This window comes from Marmota marmota, unplaced genomic scaffold (assembly GCF_001458135.2).
Source record: "Marmota marmota marmota unplaced genomic scaffold, marMar, whole genome shotgun sequence".
Classification (NCBI taxonomy): Eukaryota; Metazoa; Chordata; class Mammalia; order Rodentia; family Sciuridae; genus Marmota; species Marmota marmota.
In genome coordinates this window covers 468,199-492,737 of record NW_026000080.1, presented here as the reverse complement: position 1 = coordinate 492,737, position 24,539 = coordinate 468,199, and the positions used below count along the sequence as shown (strand labels likewise).

At 32.6% G+C, this 24,539-nt stretch overlaps 1 protein-coding gene across 4 annotated transcripts in view; it reads left to right on the top strand.

Annotated features, from left to right (window-relative positions):
* Pkn2 (protein kinase N2) overlaps window positions 1–24,539 on the top strand; it is a 117,382-nt gene that overhangs the window by 25,679 nt on the left and 67,164 nt on the right. For all 4 annotated transcript variants that reach the window (XM_048814970.1, XM_048814968.1, XM_015504723.2 and 1 more), the window contains exon 2: window positions 19,912–20,212. In XM_048814970.1, coding sequence (XP_048670927.1) covers window positions 19,912–20,212 — 301 coding nt within the window. The remainder of the gene's footprint in view (window positions 1–19,911; window positions 20,213–24,539) is intronic.

Here is a 24,539-nt window from a genome sequence, read left to right as displayed (position 1 = left end):
GCCACGACCTTAGGCTCATATGGTAATTATTTTCTGTATTATAAAGTCTGAAGCATGTAATCATATTACGATTTAAAGCACTGTTTTATTAATAGTTATTTTAATTATTGGACACCCATTATGTGCCAGGTGTGTGTTGATTTTATTTTACAACCACCTAAGAGATATTTGTTAATTTCTGTTATTTACATGTTTTTTTAAAAAGTGAAGCATAGGGCCAGGAACAGTGGTGCACGCCTATAATCCCAGTAACTCTGGAGGCTGAGGCAGGAGGATAGCAAATTCAAAGCCATCAGGGCCCTAAGCAACTTAGCAAGACTGTATCTCCAAATAAGATTTTTCAAAAGGTAGGGGGATGGGACATGGTATGTTGGTCAGTGGTTAAGAGCCCTTGGGTTTAAATCCCTGGTACAAAAAAAAAAAAAACCCATGAGGCACAGAGAGAGAAAGTTACTTGCCCGTGTGCATTGCTAGTTAGTCCAACTGTAATTTGAACAACATCTGCTTAAATCCAAGCAAATACTGTTTTCTCTGTTTGTTTTTTCTTTCCATGTTTTAAATTATTGATATGTTTTATAATTAACTTTTTTTCTTCTATCATTGACTGTGATCTGATTACAAAATGATTTACTGTAGCATTCTGTGAACAACATAATGTGTCAAAAAGCAAAAGGCTAGTAGTCTACATAAGTTCATGTACCATTAAGATGAACGGATGTCAACTTAGCTTGTGGGTGGCCACCCATGAGCTATGTTGAGCATTCTCTCTCAGCCTTGAGCTAAGGGAGTGTTGGTCTGGCTGTAGGCTGCATGATGCAGGGGACCTCCACCTTCCATCGGCAAAGAAGTTTTGCTTTCTTGTGGCTCTGGACTTGGGTATTACCCATTGGGTCTTGACCAGTCCACCCCCCTGCCTTATTTGGTGAAGAACATTCTATCCAAAATTCTTAGTTAATTTCCGTATAAATAAAGGGATTCTGGGTGCATGCTCTCAGGACTTACAGCATAATAATAGGACCTTTAAGGTCGCAGAACCATCTTACCCCCACTTTGTGAAAAAATGACTTCTGTCATTCTGTGTGTTCTTTTTGCTGCTAGCCCACACTACGCAGAGGGATCCTGATTCCACCACCCTCTGGGGACGTGGGAAGTATTAGCTTATTCTCATTTTACAGATGAGTCTTCAGAGGTTAAGTGATTTGTTCACTGTGTCACATGTCCTATAACAGAACACCTGGTACGAGTAATTTATAACGAAAATTGTGTTTGGCTCAGTCCAAGATTAGAAGACCCATTGCTGTGGACCTTCAGTGAGCATGCAGAGTAGCACTGTGGGAATCACAAGGCCAAGTAAATGGCTCACTAGTGGCCAGGAAGTAAAAGAGAAAGAGGAAGGGGCTAGAGTCCCTTGTGTTTGTGCCCCCAGTTGTATAAGGATCTCACACTAGATCCCATCTCCAAAGGGTTCCACCACCTCTCAATAGCATCACCTTGACATAGGGACTTTGGGAAACATTTTTGCAAAACATGGCATCCACCATCTCTAAATAGGGCAACTGGACTAGGACTGGGGTATCCTAACTCTAGCAGATTATAATTTTTTATGAACAACCTTGATGTTACTAAGGGAAAATATAATTGCATTTATAGGAAGGCATTAAGAAGTACAAAGGCTTTCCCCATCAGTACCCTTACTGAGATATGAATAGGCAGTAAACAGCACATATTTAAAATAAACAGATTGGGCTATAATCCCAATGACGCAGGAGAATTACAAGTTTGAGGCCAATCTCACAATTTCTTGGCACCCTGTCTTAAAATAAAAAAGAAAAAGAGGAAAATCAATAAAATTTGTAGTCTATATTTTGATACACTTTTATGGTTGTGAATTCATCACTACTATCAACATAATGAAAATATATACCCCAAGAGAATTTTTTTTCATCCCTTGGTAATCCCATTACCCAGTCTCCCAATTTCTAGGCAACCACTTGCTGCTTTCTGTTACTATAGATTCATTTGCATTTTCTAGAGCTTTCACATGACAAGCATCATGTAGTTTATATTTTGGGAAGTGTATATATGGCTTCTTTGACTTAAATAGTAGCTTTGAGATTCTATCATGCTGTTTCCTGCATCAGTAATTCACTCTTTTGTTATATACGCATACATTGTAGGGGTATGTTACAATTTGTTTCTCTGTTAACATTTGGGTTATTTCTAGATTTTGGCTAGTACAGATAAAGCTGCTATGAACATTTATGTACTAGTTTTTTAGCAGAATTTGGCTTTCTTCATTGGGTAAATGCCTAGGAGAAAAAATGGTCAGATTATATGGCAGGAAGATATATAACTGTTTTTCTACAGTAGCTGTACCATTTTATTTTTCCACAGCAATGTTTAAAAGTTTCATTTGCTCTGTGTTTTTAGTAATGCTTGTTGTGGTTGATATTTTTAATTGTAGCCTTTTTGGTAAAGAGGTTTTAGCTTGCATAGTGTATCATCATCTTTCTGTTAAAATCTTTTGTCCATTTTAATAAATTGGGTTGTTTTCTTATTGAAGAAACAGACTTAAGATTTTTAATATATTTTGGATTCAGTATTTTTATCAGGTATGCAAATTGAAAGTGTTTCCTTCCATTCTGTAGCTTGTCTTTATTTCAACAGTGTCTTTCCAAGAGCAGTTCTTAATTCTGATAAAGCCCAGTTTATCAGTTGTTGGTTTTTCCCCCCCTTTATGGACTGTGATTTTAGTGTTAGTAACAAAGATATTTTCTTTTCTTCTAGAAATTTTATTGCTTTAAATTTTTGTGTTATGATCCATTGTAAGTAATTTGTATGGTGCTAAGTATAGGTCAAAGCTCGTATTTTTCTTTCTTTTTTTTTTTTTTATTAGAGAGAGAGAGGGGGGCTGGGGATGTGACTCAAGAGGTAGCGTGCTCCCCTGGCATGCGTGCTACCACTTGAAAGCTGGTATTTTTCTATGTAGGACTATATTTGTTTTAGCATCATTTATTTTAAAATGCAGTCTTTTCTCACTGAATTGCCTTTGCATCTTTGTCAAAAACCCATTGTCCATATATGTGTGAGACTATTTCTGCTCTCATCTGTTCCATTGCAGTATTTATCTTCTTGTCAGTCCTGCTGTTTTGATTATTCAGCTTTCTGATAAGTCTTAGAATATGGGAATGTTAGCCTTCCAACTTTTTTTCTCTTTTTTGAATTGGTTTTGACTATCTAGGCCCTTTGCATTTCCTTATTAATTTAGAACCAGTTTGTCAATTTCTAGAAAAGAACTGTAGGGATTTTTGAGTGGAGTCTCAGTGAATCAATTTGTGGAAAACTGACTTTTTAATACTGAGTATTTTTTGTCTGTCTCATGATAGTTGGGGTATGTCTTTCCCTTTATTTAGATTTTCTCTAATTTTTTTCATAACATTTTTAGTATTTGATGTACTAGTCTTTTACATCTTTTATTAAATGTCTTTAAGACTACATGTTTTTGATGCTATTTTTAAATGTTTTTAAATTACAACTTATGATTGTTATTCTACTATATAGAACTAATTGATTGTTACATTTAAACCTTGAGTCGTGTAACCTTACAGAACTAATTCATTCATTTTGATAGCTTTTTTGTAGATTCCATAGTACTTTTTGTAATAATAATTACATAAAGAGCTTCATTTTTCTCTTTTCCAGTCTCTAGTACAAAATTGAACAGAAGTGGTGAGGATAGCCATCTTTTTCTTTTTCATGTTATGGGGGAAAGTATTTAGACTTTCACTATTAACATAAGATAAGCTGTTTGATTTTGTACTTGCCCTTTTGTGGCTTTGGGGAAGTTTCCTCCTTTTCCTGACAAATGATTTCATAAGAAATAAATGTTGGAATTTTTTTCTTTTTTTTTTCAGAATATGAAAAAAATCATATGGTTCCCCCCCTTTTTAAGCATTACTGCACAAATTTTAATATTTTTATTTTCATTCAACCCAGAATATCTGCTAATTTTGTAGTTCTGAGTGTTGGATCTAGGGTCTTGTGCATGGTAGGTAAATATTCTACTTCTGAGCTATACCCCAGCCCTCTTAATTTAATTTTAATTTTATTTCTAATTTTAATATCTTATTTCTTTCTCATCTCTGGAATAACTATCTTGTCTATTGTTCAATGTCTTAAGAACCATTGTGTAATATATATCTTGTCTTTTTTTTTTTTAAGCTAGGTGGATAAATCTTCCCATTTTTATTTTATTCTCTTAATCAGAAGTGGAAGTCTCTGACCTTTTTTTTTTTTCTTTTTTAATAAGGAATTATTTCAAATATACCCAGGAAGACTGAGTATAATTTGTGTTGGTTCCCTGAGTAAAGTTTGGCTTTCCCAAACTTTACATTGTGTTTTTTAAAAATAAATGTTTTACAGATATAAGCCCTACTTTTTCTGCTCTCTCTATCCTATTACCTTTCCTCATTCTCCAGAGGAAAATATGTTACATGGATAATCTCATGTTGATATAGTCTTTTTTGCAAGTTTTTTTTTTAATTGAACATTCTTTTCCATATGTATCCAAGGTGATACACATTTAGGTAACATTTTTGGAAGCAGTATGATACTCATTGCATTCATATATTATAAGTAAGTTCATTTTTGTATAGATGATTATGATTTTTCTTCTATTACAATAGTATAACCAACATTCTTTTGCATCTTATAAACATAGTTTATATTCATGTAGAAATGGAATTGTATGCTCTAAGCAAATGAATACCTTCAAGTTAATCATATATTCATTGCCCTCTATAGTATAGTTCCCTTTTCTCACAGATTATAAATTTTTTTCAATCATTTTGGTCTGAAAATTTATTACATTACTTTAATTGCATCTTCAATGGAGGATTGGTATTTTTTCCATTCACTTATTGCTGTGGTAAAGCTATTCTATTGTTATCTCACATTTCTTTATCCCAGAACACCCTAGATAATGGCAAAAATAATCCACGTATAATTAGGTGTTTGGGGTCTATAATTGTTGTTTTTCTTTTGAAGCATTTTTATTTTATGTATCTGAAGGAAACAGCTTATTGAACAGTATTCAGTGATATAGAATAATAAGACTAACTGGTTACATTTAGCAGCATGACTAAAACCAATACTTATCACCAACCTGGGGGACGGACTCTCAAATTATTCATTATTATAGTTTTCCTTAATACATAAAGCCTTATGATAGTCTGTGAATCTGCAGTGATGGCATACCTGTTATCCTCTATTATGGTTTTTGTGGTTGAACCTGTTAAACCTGTAATTCATGTTATATGAATGGAAATAAAGGAACTAGTTATGGGTCTTAAATGATTCTCTACAGGAATTTGTTGTCTAACCCCACCCATAATGGAATATGCCATTTTATAAATTTTATTCCACTTAGTAATAAAGTATAAGATAACTCAAAGCCATGCATGGCTATTTGTTTTCCTTTGAGATACCACTTATGTCAATGGAAAAGTTCTTTATTTTGTAATATGTGACTTGAGATATTGTGATGTAATATCATACTTCAAAATAACCGATTCTAAATTGTTGTTAAATATAGTTTTGCTTTATTACATTTGATATACCTCATTTATTTGGAATGAAGTATAGTATTCAAATAAATTAGTCCTAATCCCAAATAAAATGTTGATTTTTTTTAACCTGGTTTTTAGAAATTACATTTACACGATGTATGTCATATTTTGCTGTTGATTTACAAAATGTATATAGAAAGTTTTACTTTTTCTTTAAGCATGTAGTACTCATTATTCCTATAGTAAATGGTCTTAGTGGTTGGTGTTTCATTTTATTTATCTATTTTTTGCCCCTTCATTTCTCAGCTTTTTGTCCTCAGCAGTATGTCAGTCTTAGTAGCCATTTCTCTATTCAGCAGATAGTTACTAAGCATCTTCTATATTCAAGCTATTGTTCTGGAATCTGACCATTTAATAATTATCAAAATATTTAATGACAATCAAATATACTTTCTCATGGAGATTAAAATATGGTGAGGGAAGATAGTCATTAAGTAATTCAGCAAAAATATTGGAACCTCAAGGTGTTCATGGATCACACTTTGAGAACTACTGATTTAGAATAATGAGGGGAAAGAAGTAAGCATACAGTTCAAATCACCATTAAAGCAAAAGCTGTTTACAGGATTAAAAATGGTCATAATGTATACTTTGAGTTAAAATTAGAATCAATATTAGGAACATATATATTGTCCTAAAAATGTTACTTATAATAAAAATGATACAGATTAGGAAAATTAAATGGATTTAACTAAATGTAAACACATTAACCAAAGGAACATCTTCAAAGTTGTGATTTATTAAAATTGTGCATTCTTATTTGAACTTTGTTTTTTTAATTAACATGGTTCTCAGACTGAAGAATGACAAGTCTCAGGTACATAATCTCTTTTTTCACACATGCATGTCATAAAGGGATCTTGCAGAGGGAATGAATGAACATTAGGATACTCAAGTTTTGGCGTCTGGCAGGATGTGATCAGTAAGGGAAATAAAATATAAAAAATGATTTCATGGGATTGAGACTGGGTGACTGAGGGTTTTGGCATCTGCTGAGTCCGGCTGCAGCAAAATAACCGGGGGGTGACGAACAACTTGTGTACGTTGATACAGCAGGAGTGGGAGCCGTTTATTGCAGGACAGGAGCAGTATTTATACATTCCACACAGCTTATCTAATTAGCATAAACTAGATACATCAGTCAACCAATAAGGAATCTCCACACTTAATGGCTCGCTGGCATTACTTCACAAACCACTCCCTCTGGCATTTTGCCAGGCGCCATCCAGACTTGTTTACAGACTCTAACAGGCATCATTAGCAGAAATAGGGAGATCTGTGAAGGTAAGTAAGTGTTTGTTTTGAGGCATGCTGAGTTTAAAATTGATAGAACATCTTAAGTGGTGAGGTAAATAATAGTTAGAAATGTGAACCTGGTTCTGGGAATCAAGATAGAGATGGACTATTAGATTAGTTGACTAATAATAATAAATACCAAATTAGAACAAAACGCAGGAATGATTAGTTTGAAGATGAGATTAATTGAATGAGGCTTCCTAGTAATAGGTTATGATTAAGACCTTAAAATTTTTCTAACAATCATGGAATGTTAAATGAAATTTTTTCCTAGGCCTCTTCCCCTATTTTATACTTAATAACATTATAAAAAAATCTTTCTTTTTAAATGTTATTTTCTTAAATTCTGTGTCATTTATACTTTTTAAGTTTTTTTAATTTAAATTCTTTTTTTTAAATTATTTTTATTTTTATTTTTTGTGGTCTGGGGATTGAACCCAGGGCCTTGTGCATTCGAGGGATGCACTCTACCAATTGAGCTAAATCCCCAGTCCTTAATTTAAATTCTTAATAATCATTGGAGGGGTTGGAGGGGAAGGGAGGGGTCATGGGGTAATTAATGATGGTGGAATGTTATGATCATTATTATAAATACAAATAAAGTACAAATATGAAGACACGAATTGGTTTGAATATACTATGTATACAACCAGAGATATAAAAAATTGTGCTCCATATATGTAATAAGAACTGTAATACATTCTGCTGTCATATATAAATAAAAAAAAGAAAGGAAAAAAGTAATCATTGGAAATTAGTATAGCTTGACATCACTTTTAGATAAAACATAATTGAAACACAATTAGAGAATACTAAGGATCTTACAATAAACTGAAAGAACTGTGAGTAGAATTTAGGTTTTCTTTATAATTTCTCTTAAATATCTCATTTTTGCTTAATTGGTCTGAATCTTTTTGGATATGACTTCTATAAGAGGAATGTGCTTTTAATTATGATTATTACATGCTATTAAAATTTTTGTCTAGAAAACAAAGCAAATCATAACTTGAATTATGAAGAATGTAAAACTCATGTGATTCCTTCAAATGGGTAATAATCAGGGTATGTTATAAATCATTAAAAACATTAATTCCATACAATGTAAAGATTTTTAAATTAAGTTCAGAATCCATTTGAAATACTAACTAGTAAAGATTTCATTTGACTGTAACTATTACCATTTTAATTGTTTTCTTTTGATATATTAAAATAAGCAAACACTGTACAATTTCATAAAAATGGAAGAGATGTTACTAAATATATAAGTGATAGCTAGGNAAAAATGTAATGTTAGCTCTCTTGATGATTGAAGAAGTAGTAAGTGCCAGATACTGTGACAAAGTTTTGTGTATGTATTACTAATTTAGTCATTTTAATCTTCCTTCAGGTAAGCAGCATTATTTACATTTTCTTAAAAATTAAGAATCTGAGATCTTTGAAAGTTATGTCATGTACCCAAAATTTTGTTCTTAACTATTCTGATATACTTGTAGGCCTCAGTATTGTATTAGAATCCCTTAGCTTTCTGTTTCATAGAATTTCCATCTCTGCCTAAGTCACTGCCCCACCTGTCTCTTTGTTTTGATCAGTCTCTTATTGTTACCTTCACTACCAGAATTTCCACAGATTTCAAAACTCCCCCCAGGAGGAGATCCATCTTCATTTTCTTTACTTTGAATATTGTTTTTACTGATATAATATAATCACTTGTGCTCTATTATTATTATTATTATTATTATTATTAATGGTGTATGGTTTCTTTTTCCAATATTTTTCTTTCAGACTACTTATGTCATGATATTCAAAGAGAAGTTTTTGTAAATAGCATATAATTAGGACATACAGTAGTCCTCCCTTATCCAAGGAGGATATGTTCCAAACCTACAGCAAATGTCTGAAACTGCAGATAGTACCAAACCCTGAATATATTGTGTATTTTCTTGTGCATACGTACTTATGATAAACTTTCACCTTTTCCTTTAAAGGAAGCACTTTATAACTTCTCTTTGGCATATCTTGTGTTTTGTGGCTATTTTAATAAATAAAATAAGGGTTAATGAACACATGCCCTGTGTTACTTGACAGTTGATTTGATAACAAAGATGGCTAATAAGTGACTAAAGAATAGGTATCATACAAGTGTAGATATAAGGGACAAAGGGATGACTCATATGCCAAATAGTATGGATGTGGATGACACAGAATTTTGTTGCACTGAATGGTGCACAGTTAAAAATTTGTGAATTGTTTATTTTGGTGGTCTTCCATTTCATATTTTCAGACCTCATTTGAATATGATTAACTAAAATCATAGAAAGTGAAACTACAGATAAGGGGGGACTACTCTGTCTTTTAAAACATCTGTTATGCCAGTATGTTTTTAATTTTTGTTGTTTAGACCATTTGTACTTACAGTAACTGTTGGTAGGTAAGGGCTTAAGTCTGCTATTTTACTGTTTGCAAAATGTTTGTTCTCTTTATTGTTTTCTCACTTGTTTACTTTTTCTTGCATGTTGGCTACTTGGCATTTTGTAGAATTATGATCATTTGGCTGATCATAGTGTTTTTTATTATATTGCTAGTTTTTCATTTGTTTTGTGGTTTCTTTGGGTAGTAAAATATGCAGAGATACATTGTTGGAGGCTATTGGCATTGACACTTTACTAATGTTGGATGAACTATAGAAATCTTATTTCTATTGTACTTTGCCTTTTTCTCATTTGAAAATTATAGTGATCTTGTTTCCTTTATATTGAGCACAACATCAGATGAGGATTTTATTTTCAACTGCCAAAAAATTCATGAAGAGAAAGAAAGTCTGTTACATTTAGCCATATTTTAATTTACTTTATCTTCTTTCTGATGTTACAGACCTCCATGCAGTTAAAATTTTCTTTTGATTTGAGCAACTTCCTTTTACCATTCTTTAATGATAGGATTGCTAGTGACAGAAGCCCTTAGTTTTTCTTTGTCTGAGAATACTTTCATTTCCTCTTAATTCCTGAAGGGTATTTTCACTGGGTATAGAATTCAGGATTAACAATACTTCTTTCAGCACTTAAAACCTTATACCATTTTCTTCTAGTTTCTATTATTTCTATTGAGAAATACATTTATCTCTAGGTGCTTTTAAAAGTGTTTTCTTTCTGTCCAGTTTTCAAAAGTTAATTTTGATACATGTTTGCTTTCTTTGGATGTCTCTGGAATTATCTTTTTTTCTTTTTGGAATTTTCTCAGCTTCTTTAACTTGTAGATATAAGCCTTTTGCCACATTTTGCATATTTACAGTTATTATCTTTTCAGGTTTTTTTTTTTTTTTTTTCCTTCTTCTTGGCCAATGCTCTGCTTCTCTTTGGGACCCCAATTACACAAATGTCAGATCTTTGTTGTTATCCTACAGATTTCTGTACTTTATTTTTTTTTTTTTCCTTTCTGTTGGGCAGGTTAATTAAGTTCGATTTGACTGTCTTCAGATTTATTATTCTTGTTATTGTTTGGTCTGTCACCTTCATTCATTATTGAGCCCATCTAGAAAGCTTTTGATTTTAGTTTTTGTATTTTTTGGTAATTTCCTAGGTCTTTGGCATCTTTTTTTTTTTCTCTCTAGTTCTCTGTAATTTTATGAGTGTTAGTATCCATCTATTTTAAGATTGTTCGTAATTGTTGGCTGAATTGAAGTCATGACCAATTAATTTCACCTCTGAGTCATCTCAGTATTGGCATCATTTGATTTTCTTTTGTTATTCAAACTGTAATTTTTTTTTTTTTTTCCTTTTCTGGGTCATGGGTGAGTGACTTAAAAATTGTATCCTGGACATTTTGTTGTTATGATACCCTCTATCTTATTTAAGTCTCCTATTTTAGCCTGTAGTCATCCTGTTTAGGTTTAACACATAGGTCCTAGCCTACTTTTGTTGGCTGGATTCTAATAATTTATTTTCCAGGGTGCCTGCATTGATATTCTGCTTTGCTTTGCTTTACTTGTGCCTTACTGGAAGCCCACTCTGAAAACCTGGATTTCATTAGTGTGGTATATTTTTCAACTTTTTCACTTATTAATTCATGTGCAACTTGGTTTTGCCTAAACCTGGTTCTACCCAAGACATTTCATGCAGGCTTAAAGAATCATTTTTTTTTTTTCTAGGTTTCTCATGTTCTATAATCTCCCTTTCCTACCCAGAGGTGTAAGAGGCAGCCTGTCCACTCTGGGTAAGAATAGAATTGTAAACTCTGCACTTGGTCTTTATTGGCAACATACCAGTGAGGTGGGAGTTACTTTTTTAGAATATCTGCCATTGCCAAGAGGGAAGTAAAAGTCAGGAATCCCTACTCATTTTCTTTTGATGTTATGCAAGTGGGGAACCAGAGTAATTACAGTTACTTAATCATCTTCTCCCCCAGAATCATCTTACACTCCTGGAAGTGTGGTAGATCTTCATGGCCACCATGTTGATGAGGGAAAGAAATGTTATTTCCCTATTCTGCCTACTCTTGCTAGGTGGGAGCATAGAGTTACAACTTGCTCTGTACTGATCTCTGATCTCTTCTGTAAGGTGAATAAAGCCATGCTGTACTTGAAGGAGCAGGAGAGCAGATTCTCCATTTGATTTTTTGCAGATAATGCTTCACTAATGGGAGAAGGAAACTGTATTCTGGGCCCTTCCAGTGCCAAATGGAGGTCAGGTCTTCAGGCTCCCCATTACATCTATATGGACAGGGAAGAAGAATACGGATTATCTTGGGATATCTGCTGTTGCTATGCTAACCTGTTACAAGTCCCCACTGAATAACCCCTGACACAGCAAGGAGGGAAATATCAAAGGTGCTTGGTAGAGTAGAATTGGTACTGTCAGAAAACTTAATATCTGTCCTTAATAAATAGCTTGCCCTGTTTCGCTATTCTTTGAACAAAGAAAACAGGTTTTTCTTGGGACCTCCCCAGTTGCCCACATCTACCTTTTGGCTTTGGAGGGAGAAGAGAAAACCTGAAAAATTTACTACTTTGTCTTCCTCAAGATCTAAAGTCCCTAATTGGTCTGCTTTCTTCTTCTACCTTTCTTAGCATCAAATAGGGACACCTTTCATTCCTTTTCGATAACTTTTAATCTTTCTCAGATCTGAGAATACATATTAATTCCACCAAGAGTCTTGGATAGGCTGTCATCAACACTTTAACCTAAATTATGAGTGGGCTTTTCATTTTTTCCTTCTCACTAGAATGTCACTTCTACCACACACTATCAGAGTAATTCAGAGTCTACTCAGCATCAGCATGGAAGGGTATGAATGGAGGGAGGCAGGATTCATTCAAGACCTATCAGCTTCAAAATGGATTTCTGGTATCCCTCAAATCTACTCTTAACACAGGAGGCCAGGCTGTATCATTTCTTTGCCTTAACCCTGACCTGAGTTTCCATTTCATTCATAGTAAAAGCCAAATTCTTTATATTAACCTACAAAGCCCTATAGTTTTGCTTTAAATAAACATTTATTTTTCATCTAAAACAAGATGATTAAGGGTAAACAAGTAGGCCATCGGGAATTAAGATTTTTTTCTCTCCTCTCTCCTTTCATAGTGTGTTGGTTTTGTCCTGAAACCCTTATTGTTGGTGCATTTTTAAGCCTTGGGTCTGCATTCCAGGCAAAAAGAAAGGGAGGAATGAAAGCTTTCCCCCAAATCCTGGACTTAGTTATCTTTGACAAGATTATTATATGACTTTAGGCAAGAGAGAATTTGATCTTTATACTTTATTGGATCTAACACAAAATGAGTTTTCTTAGTAAGGATATTGGAAGGATGGGTATTATGTAAGCACTGTCTGCTTCAGTGCTATGTGTTAAGAATCTGGAGATAACCATTATGAGACTTAGAAATAATATAATCAAGATAGTTGTAATAATTTCATTATACTTTAGCCTGGTTGAAGTATCAGAATTTATACATGGCCAGTCTGATTCCAAATGCTTCATTCTTTCCATTATATTACAATCAAACTGAGCTTTTGTTTAAAACAAACAAAAAACACAGTATGGCATACATTTGTATAAAGGCTTTGCTACTTCTTCAAAAGTTTGGTTATCCTGGCTTTATTCTTTAATAAATTGAATACCTGAAAGAGAGAATGGTCGTGTCATTTGTATTTTTATATTTTTGTTGCCTAGCACTCACTGAATGTTTTGAATAGATAGTTTTTTTAAAGCTTAAAGATAGGAGATAACTCCCAAGTTGTAGATGAGCAAGTGGATGGTAGGGCAGTGGGATAACATGCTTGTGTTGTGTAGTTCCTGAAAACGATTGGTATTTGAACTGTTTCTTTCTACTTGATAGTGCTCTCCCCTCTCCCCTTGAAGTACAGAAGATTAGATTAGGGTGAAATCAGAGAGGAAAAGAAAATGGGTCTGCCAATGTCCCTGACTTACGGAGGGAATATCCACTAAAATATCCACTAATTTAATGCAAGTCATTTAGGTCAAAGTATAGTTCAAAGATAGACAAATGGGTATTCCAAAGGGGCCCATCTGAGAAGGTGGTGTGGAGTAAAAGAACACTAAACTAAGAGTAGAAGACTAGTATTCTAAACCCCAGAAAGGTCACTGACTTTTCTTTGTCATGTCAGGCTGGTTGCTTAGCTGCTGTAAAATAAAGTCAAGGGAGTTAGGCTGAATGATTTTTGAAATTCCTTCTAGCTAAAACAGTATATGAATCATAATGCTTAGTGAGTTTTCATGGAACTTTAATATTTCTTGGCATCTATGAGGTCAGACTAGTTTATATTTCTGAAATGTAGAAAAAGCAACAGCTTTTTCACATCTTCTCTGGGAATTTTGCCAGTAAGGAGTAAACATCCTTTCCTGTCTCCCTAAATGAAGTACTTAGTCGTCACAAGTGACAGTCTTTTTCTTCATTGTCTTTCACTTGGTTTTGTCTTTATTTCAGGGATTTTCCTAACATAACTGTGAATTTATGTTTCAGCCTAAAATCAGAAGTTCACTTCATAAACTAAAAATAGTTGTATGTAACACATACATATTAACACATTTGTGTATTTGAAATACTTGGCCGGCACATGATGTGGTCTAATTAGAGTGGAATGTATAGTTCTATCCCTTGCAATGGAATTGTGTTGAATAAAAATAGTCTAATTAAATAGCAAATATACTACATATCATTGTAAGCATTTATATTTGCCAAAATTGAAATAAAGTGAATGTTCCTTTGAAGTCCTTTTAAATATCTTTTCTCCCCTATTAGGCTAAAAAAATAGAACTTTTATTACTAAAGAGTAGAAAATATGAAACACTTTGAAGAGCAAAATAAATTTCTCTTAATTTTTCACAGAGATAATTAATGTTAATATTTTTATCTCTTCCAGTTTTTTCTTATTTTAAACATAATTTGAAATAAGACTGTGTACTTAGGACAAGCTGTGGATTAACTGCTGTTTGCAAGACTTATAATGGAGTCTTGTCTGTGCCCAACACAGTGCTTATATTATTACTTTAAAGTTATTAAATTGGCCATTCAATATAACAGGAATTTCTAATTATTTTCTTAGATTTCTGTAATTAGAATTACACAGTCAAAGGGAATCACTGTTTTTAAGTTTCTTATTACAAACTTTCAATTAACTTTTTATGAAGGTTATGTCTTTGTCATGTAGCTGGCTTATTGCCAACATTATGATTTTAAAAATCTTATCAATAGTCAAAAACGATACAGTATAGTTTTTTTCTGTCACAGCAGCATTTTCCTTTAATCCAGTTAACTCATATGACTAGTGAACAGAGGAATGATATAAAGTAGGAACTGTGTTAGTTTATTGGTAATTTTTCCCAGAACGATAATATTTTGAAAGTTTTTTTGGTTGGCAGTGGTTTGGTTTATTTGTTTGTTTATTTTATTTGTTTATTTTAGTATAAATATTTTTAAATATTTATTTTTTAGTTGTAGTTGGACACAATAATTTTATTTTATTTATTTACTTTTATGTGATACTGAGGATCAAACCCAGGCCCTCGTACGTGCTAGGAGAACGCTCTACCACTGAGTCACAACCCCAGCCCTGGTATAGTGATATTTAAGACCTTAAGATAAAGGATGAAAATCTTAACAGAAGCTTGACAGCTTGAGGCCTCTTTTGTCAGTAAGGAAAAATTATCAGTTGGATGACATGGCACACGTCTATAATCCCAGCTACTCGGGAAGCTGAGGCAGGAGGATTGAAAATTTGAGGCAAACCTCAGCAATTTAGCAAGACCCTATCTCAGCATAAAAAAATTAAATGAAAGGACTGGGAATATAGCTCAATGGTATGGTGACCCTGCTTCAGTCCCTAGTACCAAAAAAAATTTTTTTTTAAATTTGGAATTCATAATTTGTAGATAAAATGCCATTCTGTCTTTTCTTATTTTTATTACTATTTTCATTTGTAACTTGGTGTGATCATCTTTCAGTCAAAGAATTTGAAACATTCTTCAGTACTGGGAAGTTTTTAACTCATGTCTCATAGTGCTCCTTTACAGCTTTTCTTTTCTTTTTTTTTAATGTGTGTGTGTGTGTGTGTGTTGTAGATGGGTATAATCCCTTTATTTTGTTTATTTATTATTTTTATGTGGTGTTGAGGATCAAACCCAGTGCCTCACACGTGCCAGGCAAGTGCTCCACCTCTGAGTCACAACCCTAGCCCCCTTTCCTAGCTTCTTTATTCTCTAATTCTGGAGTTCTTATTAGATGAAAATTGGGTATTTTATTTTCTCTGCTTCTTAATCTCTCATTTTTATTTTTTGTTTGTGATTAATTGTAGTTAATTCCTCAGAGTATAATGGAATGGTATAAATAGTTGCTTCTACCCATAACAGAATCTACTGAGACAAAGGTCTCAAGCTAATTTTATTTACCTAGTTCAAGAATATTATTTCATTGCCTAGTAATGTTCCTGGCATTATGATATAATTATTTTAATTATTTTTTAGGGTGGAAGCATAATTTAATTGATGAAATATCGTATTTCAGTTGTTCCAAGTGCAAGAAAGTTCTATTTTCCAATAACTTTCAGTTTATTGCAATTAAAATTTTTAGAAAAGCAATAATGGTTAAGTATTATGACCTTTCTTATCTGCCATCAAAGAGCATTTGTTTAGCTTAAATTATCAATTTTATGAGTCTCTTGCACCTTTCCAAAAGATATTTGAGCCATGTCACAACAAAAGAGTAAAACTATGGTTGATTAAAAAAAAAATCAGATCTATGGAAAAGAAGAGGAAGCAAACATGCTAACCATTATTACGTAGCTCATTCATACCTCATTTTAACTAAACTAATTGCTATGATTGTATATGAATTTTGTGTTGAAGCTTACTGAAATACAAGTTCCCTTTATCAGAAAGAGAAAGGCACAAGTGAAAGATTCCTCTGAGTTCTAAAAGAAAAATAGTGAATAACAAATCATTTAAAATGGACACATTGCTGGGCATGGTGGCACATGCCTGTAATCCCAGAGACTCGGAAGACTGATGGAGGAGAATTCCAGGTTTGAAGACAGCCTCAGTTATTTAGCCAGGCACTTGGAAATTTAGCTAGACTCTGTCTCAAAATAAAAAAGGCTAGGGTTGTAACTCAGTGCTTAAGCGTTCCTAGGTTCAATTTCCAGTGCCCCCTCCCCAAATAAGATAAAAATAGATAACAAATTAGCTGAGCATGGTTACACACATCTCTAGTCCTGGTGATTTGAGAGGCTCAGGCAGGAGGATCACAAGTTTGAGGTCAGCCTCAGCATCTTAGTGAGACCCTGTCTTAAAAAATAAAAAGAGCTGGGGATGTAGCTCAGTCATAGGAGAGACCCTGGGTTCATTCTCCAGTACCACAAAAATAAAAAAGGACAATTTATTGGTACCAGGGGTTGAACTCAAGGGCATTTTATCACTGAGCTACACCCCCAGGCCTTTTTATTTTGTTTATTTTGAGATAGGCTCTTGCAGAGTTGCTTAACAGACTTGCTAAATTGCTGAGGCTGGCCTCAAACTTCTGATCCTTTTTGCCTCAGCCTCCGTAGCTGCTAGGACTACAGGTGTACAACACCACATCCAGCCCCCAAGTCTTTTATTTCTAAAAGTTAATATACCACACATAAGCCCTGCTCTCAAATTGCTCATGGTCTTTGGAGTGGTTAAACAAAAAAAAGGGATAATTATTTCAACTAGATTCACAGTATCAGGGTACACAGGAAGGTCATTCCTAAGGGAGGGCATTGGGCAGGAAATTATTTCCCAGGAAGAGTTGTGGTAAACTTTGAAACAAAATAAAAGTTAACTGGGCCAAGAAGGAACGTGGAGGACATAGTTGAAGGCAGAAAGACAAGTGGTGTATCCTACATGTACAGCATGCATAGTGACTGAGCCAATAGAGATGATCTGTTGCAATAAATTTTTATAGTTTGATGTGATTGGAATTTAGAGAGCAAATTGGAAAGATATTAGTTGAAATAAGCAAGAGCCTTAAAGATTCATATCAATTATAGAAGCCATTTTCATATGATCATTTAATTTTAATAGCCTTTAAAGCTTAGTATCCTGATTCCCAAATAGAACAAAACTAGGTTTTTCAGCAAACACTCTGGGTCCTAAAATATATTTTGAATTTTGGAGGGAAACAGTGACACCCCTCATTGTTAGATGCCACATGAACTAACTGAAATCAGTTAACTGTTAATATTAGGCTATTCTACATTAACTTTGCAAAGTGGAACAGAAAATGATAATAGGAGTGTCTAACCTGATTTCAAGCTTTGAGAAATTGTAAAGTACTTGATAGGCAGACACATCTCATTAGTAAATAACTATGGTTATTAAAAAAATAAAAATTTTTCTTTTCTTTGAACTTCTGTGTATTTATTTCAAACAGTGACTAAATTTTCAAAACGTAAATATTTATTAAGTTATTTGTACCTTAGTGCTCACTATATGGAACTATTGGGTATTTTTGGCAAAATTGAACATTTGAGATGCTAAGGATACCATAAACCAAGACATTTTGGGAACCTCTGGCTTAGTATATTTTATTAAAGAACAAATTTGTTTAAGCAATTTGTGTGCTGTTTTCTGATAAATTTATAAAAATCAAAATATAAATATCTAGAAGAAAGTGATTAAACTTCTTTCATCTAAGCATTGTTTATTACAGTGTACTTTTCATAAAGCTGGATAGCTAGAATTTTGGATTTTATTCTTTAAATACAGTCATATGGGGGAATATTTTGATAACTAGCCAAGGTAAATTCATAAACTAGGGAAACTAAATGAAAGATAGGACTTACATTCCATTATAATATTGAAAAACCTAGACAATATTTTGGCCCAGATAGAAATCATCCTGTATCCACATAGATGAAAATTAGAAATTTATAGCTTACTACGTGTAGATTATGTATTCCAGGAATTTTTAGCCTAGGTCTGTGGAATCTGGAAATCATACAGACAAATATGAAGTTTTCTTTGGTCTACTATTTTCTTGGTCATTTCAAAAGGGTTGTTGATCCTGAAAAGGTTAGATTAATAGAAATTAACTTCTTTATTTTTTATATAATATGCCTATAGGCAGAGGATAAATTGGTATGAAAGCCAAGTCTAATATTCATAACATCTTTTAGTTTACATTTTGTATTTTGTATGATGTATTTTGGTTGATAGTTTGAGGGATAAAAGATTAGATGTAAAAAGCACTTACAGCAAAGAAATTAAAGAAAAAATTTTAGTTAATTAAGTTGTGTTTCTAGAGGTGCATGAGAAGCTATATAGTGAAGTATGTCTTCCTACTTTTTATGTCCTTCACAATCTCAACTCTTCCTAGTAGTAACTGTTACCTTGTTTTTTGTCCAGAATTACAGAAGTTTAAAACGAATGCAGTTATTTATATACCTAAAACAGTAAAAGATATGTAAATAACTCGAACATAACTTAAGACTGTTTTAAATACAGATTTAAGGCCAGGTTTGGGGATGCACACCTGTAATCCCAGCAATGTGGAGGTTGAGGCAGGGGGATTGTAAGATCAAAGCTAGCTTCAGCAATTTAGCAAGACCCTGTCTCAAAATAAAAATGAAAAGGACTGAGGATGAAACTCATTGGTAAATATTACTTGAGGTCAATCTCCAGTACCATCAATCAATTGATACCCAACTTGAAGTGATTTGATTTTCATATTAAGATGAATATACTGGTCTTAGTTCTCTTTTAGAATATAATTTAGAGGTATTTTCTAGTAATGTTTTTGTAGTGAGTCAACTAAATTATCAGTTTTGGTAGTTAGCCATGAAACATATAAATGGAATCCTGAATAGCCTTCCCAAGTTATAATATGTTTTAATTCATTAGCTATAAAGTGGTCATAAATGTTTTTGACAATATAAGTTTAGTTCAAAGTGTTTTCTTAAACAAGATAAAATTACAAACATAAAGGATTTAGTAATACATTTATTAGGTGACTAGTATGGTGGGCCAGGAATCATATTTGGAGTTTCACATAATATTTTGGATTATCACAGTATCTCCAAGAGGTAGCTAATGTTATTATTTAGATTTTTAGAGATGATTAAACAAGTATTTAAAAGATAAATAACTTGCCCATGATTTGTAGTGTGGAAGTTGTGATCTAAATTAAGTTTACAGTATATCAAAATCCCCTAATTTTACATAACCTTTTTTTATATAACCGTTAGATATCTTTGTAAATATGTTGAATTCACTTTATTTTAATATTAAATGTTTTTGTCAAGTAATGTTACTTAGTGATAAGTGTTTTTGAACTTATGATTTTATATGGTTATTAGGTAAATTAGTAGTTTTTGCATATTAAAGAGAGAACTAAATATAATTAAGTATAATGTAATTAAGAATTTCTTTATGTTGAAAACAATGTAATCTTTACTACTGAATTTTTACTAAGTAGCCAACTTTCCTAAACTCCCATATTTCTGTTTATCTTATTCTGTAGGGAGAGCCCCGAAGTCTTCCATTTTCTGAGAATGTGAGTGCTGTTCAAAAATCAGACTTTTCAGATATAGTGGTGCAACAGAAATTGGATGACATCAAGGATCGAATCAAAAGAGAAATAAGGAAAGAACTGAAAATCAAAGAAGGAGCTGAAAATCTGAGGAAAGTAACAACAGATAAAAAAAGTTTGGCTTATGTAGACAACATTTTGAAAAAATCAAACAAAAAATTAGAAGAACTACATCACAAGCTGCAAGAATTAAATGCACATATTGTTGTGTCAGATCCAGAAGATGGTACAGGTATAGTATTTTATTTGATGTTTATATGGTGTATAAATAAGAAATGTATCATTTTTTAAAACTAAGTTTTGTGCCATGTAGTTTTTAGCTTACCTGAAAGGCTAATCTACTTTCTGTTGGTGGTTAAGGTCTTGTTTATAATCAATTCAGAAGGACAGTGAATTGATGGACATGATAATTGAAACATTTACTTAGAGATTAGTAACTATGATGTATACTCTCTTATCTCATGTCAGTGGAACATAAGAGTTATTTTCCAGTATTTTGTTTTGTATTGAGTCAGCCACATGCTTTTACCTGGTTCATCTTTGATCAGCAGCACAAGTTTGCCAGATGACTTTTTAAAGTTAAGAATACATTCTGTGAACAAGGGATATTTTTATTCTTTGCAGATATAATTAATCAAACCTATGACCCTTGTTCTTTGTACTTTAAGCAACTGGATTAACCACTGAACTATCAGGTATATTGTTCAGTAAACAGGAAAAAAATTTAAAACCCAAACATTAATCTTCTTCTTTTTTTTCCCCGTTAGTGTGGGAAATATCACCCAGAATTTCAGCCTAAAAGTTATTTTTTTGTTTTGTTTTGTTGTTTTTCTATTATAGCCATTTGGGGGAGAAGTTGGGGGAGTTTACTGGGAATTGAATTCAGGGGCAATCAACCACTGAGCCACATACCCAGCCCTACGTTTTGTATTTTATTTAAAGACAGGGTCTCATTGAGTTGCTTAGCACCTCACTTTTACTGAAGCTGGCTTTGAACTCTTGAGACCTGCCTCAGCCTCCCGAGCCACGAGGCTTACAGGTGTGTGTCACTGGGCCTGGCCTGTTATAGCCATTTTTAATACATGAAGACTCTTTGATATATAATTTGTTTTTTGTTTAATCTCCCTTGGAATGGCCCTTTAGCTTTGTTCTGATGGAATGTGTAATTTTATGAAAGTCCTTGGAATATATTAAAAGTGAAGTTCTCTTAATTTCTAAATGCATTTAGAATATAGACTTTTATAATACTACACACTACAAATTTTTAAATAAATACCATTTACTACTTTTATGCAGTGTAAATAATATAGAGTTTAAAACATGGAAAATAATCACCACAGTTTGTTCATATAAAATTACAAGAACAATACATGAAATGCTTATTACTTCAAGAATCTTAGTTATCTAAACCTGTACAAAAAGTTTTAGTAGCCAGGTGCACAGTGGCTCGTCTACAATCCCAAAGGCTCTGGAGACCAAGGCAGGAGGATTGAGAGTTCAAAGCCAAGCTCAGCAAAAGTGAGGCACTAAGCAACTCAGTGAGATCCTGTCTCTAAATAAAAATCCAAAAAAGCACTAGGGATGTTTCTCAGTGGTCGAGTGATCCTGAGTTCAATCCCTGCTGCTCCCTACTCCCCAAAAAAGTTTTAATAGATATTGTGAAATGTTTTAAATTACATTTGCATATATAATTTAAACATGCTTCACTCAATCTCTAAGAGAATTTTTTAAAAACAATAGAATCAAAAGATATTCATGTTGTAAATTTTTCAGTAGTGCAGAAAGTGAAAATAGAAAAATTGCCTCTCTGTACCTGAGACGCTTTCCCTAAAGATAACATTACTAATTTTTCATTGTATAGCTTTGCAAAAATAACAAAAGTTTTTCTATATTTGTACTAGTATCTACACATTAGTATGTATATTCTTTCTATAACTTTTTATACAAAAAAATCATAAAAGACTTAATTGGTCTAACAGTTTTATCCTTGCAAAGATGATGTTTTGAATTTTAAAACTTTAATATATATTACCTTCATTTTCTTACATAGAGTAAAATACCTAGCACTATAGAAATTTTAGAAGGACCTAATAAGAAATAGTAGATGTAAGTAAAATTAATCAACAATCTCAATACTTTCAGAAAACACTTCAGATACTCAGTATATTTGATAAAACTTGTTTTCATGCATCACTTTCAACATGTGGGACTTAGGGATTTTACTTGGAGGTTTTGTATGTAGATTTCATCTATGCAAGAGTGATTGAATCTTTAATCTGAAAGAAATCATAGGAAACCAGCTTTCTTATTCTAGAATTGAAATAATTCTAAAGATCTGAATTAATTTGCTCAGACTCAAGGTTGTTGAAAAGAACTCTTCTTATTTTGTATTCTCTTACCCACAATTTCAATAATTACATTATAAATGGAAATATGTATTATGAAAATGCCATTTTTAGTAGTAATATTATATAAACTCAGAAATAGCCTGTTGTGTTTGGCATTTTGCCAAGCTCTACATTTTTTGCTTATTACATCTTTAGGAGAAGTCTAAAATAAGAAACAGTGCTGGAGCTTTAAACTGTTTATTTAGAGAAAACAGTTTCTTCCTCACAGAGTACCTTGTGATTCATTGAAATATGAAAGAGTTTAGCAATATCAAAAGTAATCTATTTGGTTTCCCTGATTCATTTTAAAATATTGATTTAATTGAAATATATAAATTCCTATGATAAATAATATATTTTGAGAGTATAAGCATACATTCAATTTAATGATTTTAATAGATGTATATAACATGATCAGCATATGATATCCAGAATATTTCCATCACTTAGGGATTCCCTTGTTACACCTTTCCAGTCTCCAATATCTAATACCTATCCCAACCCTTGGAAACCACTGCCTACCTTCTATAATTTTAAATAAATTTTGTCTTTCTTATACTTTCATACTCTTTCTCTCTCTCTCTCTGTATATATAGATATATAGATATATAGATAAAGACCTCCTATTCTTAATGTATATAGATATATAGATATATACAGATATAGATATAGACCTTCTTTAATTCCTCCTCTCAAATTTCTGGGCTCCCTTAAAAGACAACCTGACCCAGTGACTCAGGAGGCTGAGGCAGGAGGATTGCAAGTTCAAAGCCAGCCTCAGCAACAGCAAGGTGCTACGCAACTCAGTGAGACCCTGTCTCTAAATAAAATACAAAAAAGGGCTGGAGAAGTGTGTGTGTGAGTGAGAGAGAGACAGAGAGAGAGAGAGTGTGTGTATCACTTACTAAACTTTAAGCTCCTTGAGGGCAGAGACATGTTTTCATTCATCTGTTTTCTAGGCTTATTACAGAACTTGGAACATAGTAGGTTTATAGTTGTGAATATTATATATCATTAAAAGAAGGATCAAAATCATATGTTGGTTCTTATAATTAGTATCAAGGCATAATTTATCATGACAACTTAGGGAACAAAGCTGAAAATGAAAGTTATAGGATAAAGCTAGAAATTTTTTTTATTGATCATTTTTAATGCATTTCAGATAATTGGAGGACAAATGAAGATTTCTAGTATGACTACTTAATACTTGAGTTTATTTGGAATAAACTTGACAAGTTAGTTAAATTCTGATTTATTTTTAGAAAGTTCTCTTTGCATTCGCGAGGCTCTGCATGTTTTATCTCCAGCACTGAAAAAATTTTTTTTGACACATTCACACAGTACTCACCTGATGAGTTTTTCCTTCTCGTTACTAATTTGACAATATTAAAAACACAACAACAATTCAAAGGGTTAAAAGTAGTTAATTTTTCATTAATTTTAAGTCAATCTGCTATAACATTTTAGATGTATTACATTGTGTATCAAGATAAAATAAGTTTTAGATTAGATTTAACAAGAAAATTCGAGGGATTCTTTGCTTTAAGTTCTTTAAAATTGAATGAACTTATAGCTGGAGTGTTTGGGTAATTTCTATTTTATTGGGGTTACATAAGTAGAATTAGTAACTGTAGGATAAAAGGATGAAATTTAAATCTGTATTGTATAAGTAATGACTAAGAAGTGAGGAAGCTTGTTCTTATCTTAATTCACCTCCAAAATAATCTAATCTTAATCATTAGTTCCTTTTTTAAAATAGAATGTTTATCTGATGGAATTTTTAAGTATAAAACTCAGAAATAATTGTTCATTTTAATGTCAGAGCATGATCATTTGAAACTGTTACTTATAAAAGAAATGTGTTTATTCTTAAGTATAATAGAAAATGAATTAGTTGATATTATCTTCAGGCCCAGGATACTCTGAGCTTCCTGTTCATCTTCTATATTCTTTAAAAATAGTATTATGGGAAAAATGCATATGATTCTCTCAGAAGATGAGGAAAATGCATTTGATGAAAGTTCAACTTCCTTTTGTGATATAAACTCAATAGATTTAATATAAAAGGAATGTTCCTCAATACAATAAAAGCCATGTGTGACAAGCTGTTTTAGTCAGTCTTTTTATTGCTGTGACCAAAAGACCTGACAAGAACAATTTTAGAGGAAGAAA